Source organism: Sceloporus undulatus, chromosome 6, assembly GCF_019175285.1.
Source record: "Sceloporus undulatus isolate JIND9_A2432 ecotype Alabama chromosome 6, SceUnd_v1.1, whole genome shotgun sequence".
Lineage (NCBI taxonomy): Eukaryota > Metazoa > Chordata > Lepidosauria > Squamata > Phrynosomatidae > Sceloporus > Sceloporus undulatus.
Window position 1 is genome coordinate 162,708,459 of NC_056527.1, and position 12,793 is coordinate 162,721,251.

The window sequence follows — 12,793 nt, forward strand, 5'->3', positions numbered from 1 at the left end:
GCATCTTTCTCCGTGCCTAATTGCATGACATTGTGGCACTCTGGTTTTCTGTCCATTAATTCCATTTTCAGTACCGCAATCTTCTCAGTTTCTGGAGATCCATTCACGCTATAGAATTGTAGTGCTATTATTCCACAATAACTACCACATGAGGAAATAAAGTGGAAATGGATACAGTGAGTAGCATCTTTCTCCGTGCCTTATTGCATGGTATTGCAGCACTCTGGTTTTCTTTCTGCACGGGACAGTCATAAAAGTGTGTCTTTCATTGAATGGAGTTTTCCAGCTAGACAAAGTATTCGCTTTTAACACCATCTCCCACAAGAAGCGCTACAACATCATGCGGTAAGGTACAGAGAAAGCCACTTCTTTCCGGCTCCATTCCTAATTTCTTTTCTTGTGCAATAAGGCTCATAGTTCCATGAGATTGGCAATTTAAGAAAAGGCCAAAGCACTCCAGTGCCTCATCAGACTAGAAATCCAGGATTCCATAGGGTGGCAATTAAAGCAGAATAACAGCGCTATAATTCCATAGCGTGAATGGACCTAGGAGAATATAGCAAGGGTGGGCAACTCTTGGACTTCCATACATTGTCAGATAGCAACTTCTACCAGCCCTGGACAGCATAGCCAATGGTAATGGGTGATGGGAGTTGTAGTCCAACAAGATCTGGGGGGGGGGGGGCACAGGTTGCTGACCTGTTCAAGGGCATTTCAGATCCCTAGAATCCTTGAGGCCAAGATGCTAAATCAGGAGTAGTTTTCAAAAGAGAGAAAGGGAGATTGAAATTTTTAGAGTGGCTTTTGGCTGAACCCCAGTTCATGTCCTTCTCACACAGCTCCATTGACAATAATCTCTCTCTCTCTCTTTTCTTTCTTTTTGTGCCTCAATCAGGCACTATTTCCACCCACCATTCTGGCACCGTGTTCCTCCAAATCCTTAAATCTCAACACTGCCATTACAAAACTTCCTTGACTAAATCCCTTCAGGCTCACATCACCCACTGTGCCAGTATATTCCTTAGAAAGCCCTCTTCAGAGTAAAGGGTTCTCCAGACCAAGGGGTAGGCAGCCAGATATATACCTTCCCAATACTTCCAACTAACTCTGTACCTAACCATTAGATATGCAGCCATGGGATCTGGAGGTTGCTAGAATCAGAACTGGCACAGTGTATTGAGCCGAGATAAGGCAAGTTGCTTTTTTGGACTGCAGCTCCCAGAAGCCCCTAACTAACTTGGCCAGTTATGCTGGCTGGGGAACTTGGGGAATCATGGTCCAAAAAAGCAACTTTTCCATGGTCTGGAAAAGTTATGGAAAAGTCATAGCTGTATATTCTAACTGCAGATATGATCTCTTTTTTTCCTGGTGTTTGCAAAGCCAGTGGACTGTAGTGCTTAGTTTTAAACTATGTCTCTGGGAAACCAGGGTTCATGTCCCCACTCGACCATGGAGACCCACAGGGTGACTTTCAGCCTCAGAGGAAAGCAAGGGCAGATCCCCTCCAAACAAATCTTGCCAAGAATAGGTTCGACATAGGTTGCCATCAGTTGGAAATGATTAGGTGATACGTTTGTCTTAGGGTCACCATGAGTTGGAAAAAACTGGAAGGCACACAGCAACAAAAACAAGAAGAGTTTTGATGCTTGATGTAGAGGATGATGCCGTGCCCATCTGCCCCATTCCATGTACAGAAACTAATTGGAGTTGCAGTGGGATCTTCCTTCAGTACCAATAGTGATTGAGTCTCCTTCACCACAACTGAGGGCAGCAGACTAACTTGAGAAGCGCAAGGCAGGCAATGTGGCACACCTACAGAGCTCTGAAGGACCAGTCTTACCATGAGGCAGATTGAGGCAGCTGCCTCAAGCATCAGATTCCAGAGGGCAGCAGTGGCAGCCTCACATTCATTCCCCTCTCATGTAGGATGAAAGGTCTGGAAACCTTGCCCTATGAGGAGCAACTTAGGGAGCTGGGTATGTTTGGCATAGAGAAGAAAAAGTTAAGAGGTGACATGACAGCTCAGTTTAAATATTTGAAGGGATGTCATATTGAGGATAGAGCAAGCTTGTTTTCTGCTGCTCCAGAGAATAAGTTCCAAAGGAAAAGAGATTCTACCTCAACATAAGGAGGACCTTCCTAACAGTAAATGCTGTTCAACGGTGGAATGCAATGTCTTGGAGAGTGATGGACTCTCCTTCTTTGGAGGTTTGTAAACAGAGACTGGATGGCCATCTGTCGGGGGTGCTTTGGTTAGTATTCCTGCATGGCCTTTGAGGTCTCTTCCAACTCTATGATTCTATGGTTCTAGGAGAAACCTATAAGGTTCACACTGTTTAGTTGCCCCCAAACCAGCCTGCCTTCTTTGGGTGTGGTGGAGGACAACCTTTCCAGGTCAGAATGCACAGGGAAGCCATTGAGATCCACAAACACTTGGAGTTCTTCAACAGAAAAGAAGAAACCCTGAAAATAAATAAGGTTTTGGTACCAGTCCTGAAAAACACCAAAATCAAGACTCAAGACAAGCAAATGAACACCACTCCAGGGGTTTCCCCACAAGACAAGGCAAATCTACAGCACTATATAAATAAAGAATAATAATAATTACCAATTAGACAAAAATCCCTCTCGCATATCCTCCACACAACACACTGCGCCATTGAACACAGTACAATGCACAAACTCCACCAGTAATATGTGAAAAAACCCACCACTTCCTCGCAAACAAGGGTTTCCAGGTATACACAATTACATTATGCTTCCAGGGAAGATGAAAACTACTAGATGTCATTTATTGATCTGGAACAATACAGCTGCCTGAATTTTTGGACTCTACTTGAGGTCTTGGCCATGGGGCCTGTCATGTTGAGCACCTTGCCGTCTAAATTCGTTACTGCCCCAACTTCAATGGGGGCAAAACAGGGGACCACTTGTATGCAAATCCTATCCTCTGCCTCTGGGTTATAGTCCATCTGGGTTATAGTCCATCTGTGATGAAATGCGGACCCTCCCCACTCCCTCCTTTTGCAACATTCCCCAAAATCCTTCTTTCCACTCTGTATGTTACACTAATGAGCATGGCCCAGTTACACAATAAGAAGCTTTTATACTTGGCTAATCGGTCCTAGAGTCCCGTCGGGCTCCCCTGCCATGCGCTTCTGTGCGCCAAGCCCCATTGCTCTCTTGTGCGCTCCCGATCTCCCAACCCCCCATCTGCCTTTTGTAATTTTTTAATGGGGTCCCTTGCCTGGTTTGTGCTGACCTAATTAAAAAGCTGTTGTGAGCAATGCCTTGTGATGGTCTAATCCCAGCCCAGTGACTCTACAAAGCTTTCGCCAGGGTTTCTCCTTCTTCCATTCTGGTCCTTGTTGGTTCATCGCTACCTGCCTGGGTCCAGCCTTTTCACTGTGCCGCAACTCTTCAGGATTGCTTACTGACCTTCCTAGAACTGTTTGGCTTCTCTGGTAAGTATCTGAGACTCTTTTGTTTGGATTCAGATTTTGCACCTTCTGCCAACACTATTCAGTTTCAGCAGCTAGAAACACAACAGATGCCACTGCTTTGTCTATAATTACCTTCAATAACAACAAACATAATCCAACCTATGTTTAGCATTTTGGTATCCCATTGAAACTACCTAGAAAGCTGTTTTTGACCAAGCCAGGTATTTTGTGTCTCTAGTCCAGTGTTAACTACTCTCTAACAAGCAATGGCTTTTCAGGATCTGATGCAGACAGTCTTACCTGTTACTGTCAACTGGATCTATTTAAGTGGAGATGGGACTAAGGATAAAGGAAATCTGTCTATCTTCTCACTGAACTTCTCACTTTACTAATCAATGCATTCTTGTACTTTTTGCATTGAGTTGTTTGGGTGCATTTTTTCAAATAGAGGTTCCAGTATTATTAGCTACCTGTAATTTTGAGAAATGACGGTTTGGGGCACATTTTTACCACAAAATGCACCCCAGGTCTTGAAAACATTTGAGTTTTCCAAATGCATTTCTGTTCTGTTATCTGTTTTGAGAGCTGTGGAATGGATATTTTTCTTAAGAAATGTGAATTCAATAAAATACTTTCCTATCTCTGAGAACCTCTAGTGCCCTGCCTACTGAAATGAATGTACAATGTAGTGCTCAGTCTTTTAATAAGTGCCATCCATAGACATGTTTACTGGCCAAGTTGTGTCCAGCGTTACTGATTCAATAGAAAAGAGGGAGGGAGGGTTACTGGAGTTGAATTTTCTTTTTCTTCTGTTCCTTTCTTTGTAAAGCTTAGGAGTCAGGTTTTTGAAAATACAGCAAGAACAAAGACGTGCCCTTTAGCAATCTCAGTTTGGCAGGGACTGTCCTGATTAGTCCCTGTCATCCCACTTTTTCAGCTGCTTTTAAAATGTCCCATATTCTCTCTTCTCCTCTCATTTCCCACTTTTGTCTTCAGCTTTATTTCAGTTGCTGCAAACTAAGCTCAACATGCAAAAGTAATTTACACTAATTTTTGTGGGGAGTTTTTGGGCTATGTGGCCATGTTCTACAAGAGTTCATTCCTGACATTTCACCAGCATCTGTGGCTGGCATCTTCAGAGATGCCAGCCACAGATGCTGGTGAACTTTCAGGAATAAAGTCTTCTAAGATATGGCCACATAGCCTGAAAAACCCACACTAAACTATGGATGTTGTACCTACCTGGGATGTCACTATTTAAAAAAATTATCTGTAATTTCATGGATTTTCTTTTTTATCTGTTTTAAAGAGAGGGACAATGTCTGGGCTTCTTCATTCCTCTGTTCTCCAGGATTTCCCAGAAGTGATGGCAAGGGGTCCAGAGAGTGCATTAGCAAGTTTGGGAGGTAGTTCATCTGGTCTTGCAGATGCACATTCATTCAGGTTAGCAGGGTGATTCCTGACTAGCTCCCAATACATTTTGATTTGCAATCCAGATTTCTCACCAAGGTTTCTGCTGCTGCACACCATTCTCCTTTTGGGAAAAGCTCAAAAAATATATACTGAGTAATTCTGCCTTTTCATTGTGATCTGTTAGCATTTCACCATCCTTATTTGTGGTACCATCCGCCCCCCCCCCCCCCGCTGTCTCATTGGTCATTCTCTTGCCTCAAATGTATCTGGGGGGAAGTTGTTGTTCTTTGCTTGCCGTAGGGTGTAGCTGGTGTTGTTAAAACTATCAGATTCCTGTGCAGTGAAGGATGTAATTCCATCTTCAGCAAACCCAAACTATGGTCTGAATCTTATTTTCAAGCTAACTTGAGTAGACCCCCTGAACAAATAGGATTTGCATAAGTGTTGACTCACCATGCAACAATTGGTCCAATATAATCTACTCTAGTTGGGACTATCAGTAAGATTTAGCCCTGTGTGTATGGATTCATATACTGTATAGAGTGGGCCCTTGGTATCCACTGGGATTTGGTTTGAGAATCCCCCCTGGATAACAAATCTGTGGATACTCAAGGGTCACTCCTCTTGAGTGTTAACTTCAAATTTTCTATCCTTTATTTCAGTGGTATAAGGAGGGGGAAAAAGCAACAACTATGACTTCAGTGGTGAGTACTAATATTGATCCCTTTGGTTTGTTCCTTTTAGTTTTCCTCTTTCTCATGAATGTTCTCATTAAAGATAACTGCTGACCTTCAACTGGGTAGGCCTTGGTTTGCATCTGTTTTCAGCCAAGCTGGCATAAGTACAGTGAGCCCGTGGTATCTGCTGGGATTTGGTTAGAGAACCCCCTCTGTTTCCAGCACTTAGCAAAGATTGGCGCCACTGAGGTCTTTTTACTCTCAGATGCCAAATATCTAGCCCTGCTCTCCTATATCTGGCACTCCCAGTGACTTGGACTACAAGTCCCATTACTCACTGGCTGAACAAGAAAAGCAGTCAAGCATATTTGGATGACACCAAGATGCAGGTGCATTCCTAGGGAATTGCAGGGGAGTGCAGACTGCACCGGATGACACCTCAGAGTTGGGTGCCACTTGGTGTGGCTGTGGGAAGGGACTATCTTCTGGTGTGTACTTCCACACTGCTCCATGGGTCAACTGGGACTCCTGGAGACTGGTTCCTGGAAAGACTTTGTCCACCTGCCCATAGATGGCAAGGAGGCTGGCCAGGATGCTGTCAGCACACCACAGTGAACTTCTGGAGGCCTCTCCTGTCACCAGATGGCACCTGAGCCCCTTAAGGAATTGCAAAGAAGTTGGGTAGACAGGAACAGACCAGGACACAGACAGTCCCTTCAGGTGCCATGGTCCACCAGCCATCAGCAACAAGTAAACTGAACCCTTTCTCTTCCATAGTAGACTGATCTATTCCTGAGGCCTGGTGACTCTAAGCCTGGGTGTGACAGCACGAGATACTGCATTGGGGTGACACCAACCCTAGTGACACCACTGTCAGGATGAGGAAGGCTAGAGTGGCCCAAATATTCGCTTATCAATTGATGTGTGGATTTGACTGGGTCAAGAGCTCATTTACCCTTGTGGTTTCATTCCTAGGCTGGCACATTCAGGATCGTTTCTGAGGAGGAGCAGGCTTTGCGTGCCAAGCTTGAGCGTCTGACCACCAAGGACCATGGCCCTGTCTTTGGGAAATGTGACAAGATCCCAGACCACACCATACAAAAGGTAAACGTTCTTGAGCAGGGTGGACTGGAGCAGAGGGCCACTAGCTCAAACAGGCATGGGCAAATGCAAAGGGACCACATTAGCCCTCCAGTGGATCACCTCACTTGCTCCTGCAATATAAAAATCAACCCCAAATGTCACTAGGGAACATGGCATAAACAATGCCTTACTGGGGCCTAGATGACATTTTGAGGCAACACTTTTATTTTTTACAAAAATGGTCAAAATTTCATTTTGACTCCTGGGGGATCCAAGGGGTCCCTAAACATGGTGGAAATGCTCTCCATATCCCCTCATTAACATTACTTTAAAGGGGCATTTTTAGTGAGAGATGGAATTTTCCAAGTTTTATGTCATTCTCTTATAAATTATGTCTGGCATCCTCCTCACTATTGCATACATACAATGTTGTAAATTAGACGTGTAACCCCCTACATTTTGCTCTTTACATTTATGATCATGACATCCGACCTTGCCCCAATTTCAAATGTCCCCCCCAACCCTCACCTTAATAGCTGGGTAGCCACATTAAGCAAACAGGTTTTTTCAGTATTAGTGAGCAGGGCACTGAAGAATGATACATCCATCCCCCTTCCAACAGCAAGACATAGTATGACTAACAGTTGCGACTGTTTGCCACATCACGTTTTGCTGGAGCAAGGAGTCTGGAGTCTGGACACATCATCCTTCAACACCCCACTTGCCAGTGCTGCCACACTCCTTTGGTTATTGCAGCTGCCTGGTTTTTAAAATGGGTTTGAGCAGGGTGGATTGGGAGATGGATCATAGCTACATCTCCCATGCAGGATCTCAGCCTGCAAGGTTTTGTTGGTTTTTTTTGGTAAATGCAAAAGCAATAGGTAACAAGACATGTTGCTTTTAAAAACACCAACACAACCATTTACTTTGTGGGACTTCATAAGTAGTAATAGCATTTACATTTCTATACCACTTCATAATAAACTCAAGACTCTCTAAGCAATTTATAATCTGTGAACCAATTGCCCTCAACAAGATGGGTACTCATTTTACCAACCTACAAAAGTTTGGATGTTTGAGTCAACCTTGGAGCCCTGGGATCGAAGTCACAACCTTGTGCCTTCAGTACTGGCATTTAACCACTGCACCACCAGGGCTCCATTATGAATTTATGTTGTGATTTTTGTAGGCTAAAACATTTAAGATCAATTTTTTGATGGTCAAAACAATTCTTTTTTTAAAAAATGAATTTGGAAAGAGAGAGTCATGTTAAGTCTATTTCAGTATGAAAGCAGCGATTCAGGGGGAAATGTGACATCTTTAAGACTAATAGCTATAGTTTAGTACAAATGTTCATGGATTGCAATCTACTTTCTCAGATGCATGAATGGAGTACACTATACAGTATTCAGTATGCAGTATTTTAAAAGGACGTCTGCAAATTTGGTCAAGACCAAGCACATCCCTCTCACCTTGAGCATGGCAATAAGCAGTGTCAGCCACTAGATGGAACCAAACATGCACACTCAGGTGAAAAGGATGTCTTATACGCCTGGTACCAGAAATTGGCATCCAAGGGCCCAGATCCCCAGGAAGGCATAGCAGATGCGACACCTGTCCAACTATGCCCGACATTTGATGTCTATTGAGAGGATGATTATCAACAGGTTTTTGTCTATTCTGATTCAAATGATCTCTGTGGTGGCTATCACTTGGGGTAAAAGGATACTCAAGATTGGACTGGGCAGCAAATTGCTCTATGATTTCAGAAGGCAACCCTTCACAGGTCCTGGTAGCCTACCAAACCTGCAGTTTTAAGCACCTATGCTTTCTGGGACTTGGTAGCTTTTTTTATTTTTGTTGTTGTTGTGTGCCTTAAAGTTATTTCTGACTTATGGTGACCCTAAGGCCAACCTATCACAGGGTTTTCTTGGCATGTTTCTTCAGTGGGGGTTTATTCACAGAGGGAAGAAGCCCCACATTGAGAAGAAAGTCTGATGACTGTTTTCCCCCAGAACTGTAGATCAGTGGTTCCCAACCTTTGGTCCTCCAGATGTTTTGGACCTCAGCTCCTACTGCTCTTCACCATTGGCCAAGTATGCTGGATTTTGCAACCTGAAGTCCAAAACAAATGGAGGGCCAAAGGATGAGGATCCCTTCTCTAGATCATACTGATTTGCCTTACAGTCCAGTATCACAGGTTGCTCCTCTGTGAGGTTTAACCCAAGAAGCTCCAGATTATTCTCTATCAAGGATCCAACACCATGTTTCAGCTCCTGGGCATTGCTGTTGGCCAGTACCCCAGCCCTGTCATATTGCTCACCAGTACCCCACACACTTATGAATCTTACAAGTGGGAGAAGGTTCCTCAACATCACCTTTGCCCCAGGCCTCTAAACCCTCTGGGCATCCTTATGAGGCATACCTTTGGTGTGATCCATCCAAAGCGTTCTTCTTATTTTGAGAGATTTTTTTTCCTTATTTGGTAGACATTTTCTTTAATTGTGGTGGTCCAAGTGTTGGTTTTCCTGGGAAAGCAAAAGTCAATATTGCCCAGTTACTATGCCACCCTTCACCCACTCCTTTTATACATTTAGGCAATGTTGTTGTTGTTATTGTTGTTGTGTGTGCCTTCAAGTCATTTCTAATTCATGGTGAACTTATCATGGGGTTTTCTTGGCAGATTTGTTCAGAGGAGGTTTGCCATTGCCTTCCCCTGAGGCTGAGAGCATGCGACTTGCCCATTGTCACCCAGTGGGTTTCATGGTGAGCTGGGAATCGAACTCTGGCCTCCAGAGTCATAATCCAACACTCAAACCACTGAGTACATTTCCCTTTCCTCCACAGGCTAAGGATGAGCTGAATGAAACACCGGAGAAGCGTGAATTAGCTATCAAAGAGCTTCAGGACCTTGTTCAGGAGAAAGCCAAAGGAGGTGAAGATATCTGCAAAGCAGTGGCTGAAAAAGTGAAGGGGAAGGACAACGCATTCTTTCTTCGTTTCATCCGAGCCCGCAAATTTGACATCAGCAGGGCTTACGATCTGCTGAAAGGTGGGGCATTTTAGAGGTAGCCTCCTCTGTTTACTGCAGCCAAGCTTACAGATGCTGCTCTGAGTCAAATTCCTTGTTACAAATAATATTTACCTGGCTGGGTGTGGAGTGGGATGACCTGTTGCCCAAAGTCAGAGCTGAAATCCAATGCCCCACAGCTGGGCGGGGAGTCAATGGCAGATGGCCACCAATACGTAATACCAGCTGAAATTCCCTCTTATACACAAGTTCTTATGCACATTGGAGTCCCCTCTAATGTCTAATCTGGCAACCCCAAGTTATAGCAAGGTAGTGATCAGGGAGGTAGGAACATGGTTAGAGATACTGACATCATAATTTTTGTTTTGGAAATATATTAGCCTTTTCTACAACAAAATGATGATTATTCCCAAAGTAAATGTGTTTAACATCAGGGCAGGGGAAGTAAACCCCATTTTATTCCTTTAGTTATAGTACTGTTATGCTTTATGTGAGATCAAAATGAGAAATTGTACATACTTAGGGCTGGTTGGCCAGCCGGCTGGCCAGCCTGCCTTTCTTTCTTTCTTTCTTTCTTTCTTTCCATCCATCCATCCACCCATCTTTCTGTCTGTCTTTCTCTTTCTTTTTTGGGAGGATTAAAAAGATCTGGTTTGAAGCTTTGGTTGGTTGATAGAATTGTTTTTTGTTTTTTGCTATATCAGGAATATATAGAGCCTAAATATCCCATAGGCACCAGCTGCTGTTTTTAATTTATTGTGTCCTTTTGCCATTGCAAGTGAGACATTTTTTAAAATCCTGGGTGGGCACCTGTAAATATAAGTAAGAGGTGAGTTATTATGTCAGGTCTGGAGATCAGTTTTCTCTTGGGGCTCCATTTTTAAAATGATCAAAAATGTGTGGGGGAAATCAAAAGTGGATGGAAGTCTATTTCTGGTTTTGAGAAATGAGTAATTTTAAAAGGATGATGAGTGGTGTGGGTGTGGATCCTACAACATAGAGAAGAAGATTTAGGATCAATTCAAAAAGTAAACATGTAAACAGAAGCCAATAAAATACTGTTTTTCACAAATGACCTGGGGTCCATTCTCACCTTAGCTATAGTGCTATGCTTCACTTTAATCTCTTTAGTAACATCCTATGCAATGGATAGACTCCACCAGGGAAGCCACAGTTGCCCTGAGTCTGCAAGACCTGAGCAAGGCATCTGAGGACTCTAAGAGGTCTATCATTGTAAAGTTGAAGGCTTTCATGGCCGGCATCCATAGTTTTTTGTGGGTTTTTCAGGCTATGTGGCCATGTTGAGGCCAACATGAGGCCAGCCATCAACACAACAATACACATGCAAATCACTCCTGCATTCCCAGGCTCACACAGTATATATACACCCAATTTTTCCAGGCAAAGCATTCTCTGAAGATGCCAGCCACAGATGCTGGCGAAACATCAGAAGGAAATTCTGCTAGAACATGGCCACATAGCCCAAAAAACCCACGAAAAACTATAGGTCTATCATTCATAGGTCAATGCTGGCTTGATGGCAAACAATAACACAATTTAGAATCCTGAGCCAGATTACCTCCCCAAAATACAATTCTCAGGATTCCTTAGTATGATGCAAGCCCTGGCAGTTAAAGTAACATCAACAATGCTACAATTGTGTAATTTGACAAAGCTCCTGGTGTGTTTACTTTGGAACAGGAAAATCTTCATTTGCACACAGACACATATACAAACACACTATCAGATGGAACTTTCCTTTCTGGCTTGTTTACTATCCAAGAACAGGTCAAGCTGACCTGGCAAAGCATGTGATGGAACCTGAACTTGCAGAACATGACAAGACTCTACATGTTGTTGTTACACCATGATTTTGCTTCACAAAACCATATCTGTGTACTGGAAGTTTAGAAATTTTTTGGAATAGTCCCTTGCTTTAAATGCAGGAACTTGCCATCATTATATAGACGTTAAATATTTAAAAAATTATTATGATCAACCGATCAAACATAATATATATGTGTGTGTGTGTGTGTGTATATTGCACGAAAACTAATGTGCTGTTGGGCCGTGGTATGAGTGCTGTAAAGGCCACCACCCTCCTTGCCCTACTTTAGTGATTTTACTGTTGCATTCATTCCCTTTTGGTGGTTGTAGATGCCCTTGGGCTTAGCTCTGTTTCAGAGCTCCTTTTCTTTGTGATCTGGCCAATAACAGGGCAGTGAGTAACAGAAGTAATCTGGAGAGATGACACACAAGAGAGGTTTTGGTCAGTAGAGGACTGCTGTCCATTTTGGTTTAATGTTAAGTTTTCCCAGGCTGATATTTCCTCATTGCTCCCAGGCTGCATCCACACTGCAGAAATAACCTGGGTTTACACTACTTTCAATGCGATGCAGTTCTGGGAATTGTAGTTAAAGTGGTGTCAAACTGGATTATTTCCACACTGTGGATGCCGCCTCAGCTTCCCTGATGCAAAACCCACTTGCTGCACTAAGGTGTGCATTCAACATTATCAGGCATTAATCTGGCTTCTGGTGCACCTTGTCTCTAGTCTAGAGTCTAGTAGAGGCTATTATAACTGATTCTGTCTCAGCAATCTCTCTTTTTTCTCCCTAATTTCAGGCTATGTCAACTTCCGCCAGCAATACCCAGAGCTATTTGAAAACCTGACCCCTGAGGCTGTGCGCAGTACCATTGAGGCTGGCTACCCTGGCATTTTGAGCAACCGGGACAAGTTTGGACGGATTGTGCTGCTGTTCAATATCGAAAACTGGGATTATGAGGAGATCACCTTTGATGAGGTCAGCATCTCTGGGCAAAGGTTTCCTCCAAACTACAGAGACATGCACTTTGTTCTGTTTTAGATATGACAGCTTCCTCCAGTAGCAAGTGATGAGGAGCGTATGGTGCTCCAGATGTTCAGCTAAAACTGAACGTAGTTTAATTGCAATTATACCCAAAAACAATCAGGATGGTTATATGTTATGTTCCACTGCTCTGTGCTGACCATCAGTGATCTTTCCCAAGCTGGTTCAGAAACTGAACTTGAGGTCTTCTTCATGTAAAGCATGTGTGTTCAACTCCTAGTCTGGGGTAGGCTGATGTTGTTTGTGAGCAATACAACTAAGTCAAAGATCAAGGGG

The 12,793-nt window shown here is 43.4% G+C and overlaps 1 protein-coding gene across 1 annotated transcript in view; it reads left to right on the forward strand.

Moving 5' to 3' along the window:
* Positions 1 to 3,151: 3,151 nt before the first annotated feature.
* RLBP1 (retinaldehyde binding protein 1) overlaps positions 3,152 to 12,793 on the forward strand; it is a 10,058-nt gene continuing 416 nt past the window's right edge. The window contains exons 1-5 of the mRNA XM_042475929.1: positions 3,152 to 3,464; positions 5,519 to 5,560; positions 6,509 to 6,637; positions 9,464 to 9,668; positions 12,273 to 12,451. Of these exons, the coding sequence (XP_042331863.1) occupies positions 5,549 to 5,560; positions 6,509 to 6,637; positions 9,464 to 9,668; positions 12,273 to 12,451 (525 nt within the window). The 5' untranslated portion in view covers positions 3,152 to 3,464; positions 5,519 to 5,548. The remainder of the gene's footprint in view (positions 3,465 to 5,518; positions 5,561 to 6,508; positions 6,638 to 9,463; positions 9,669 to 12,272; positions 12,452 to 12,793) is intronic.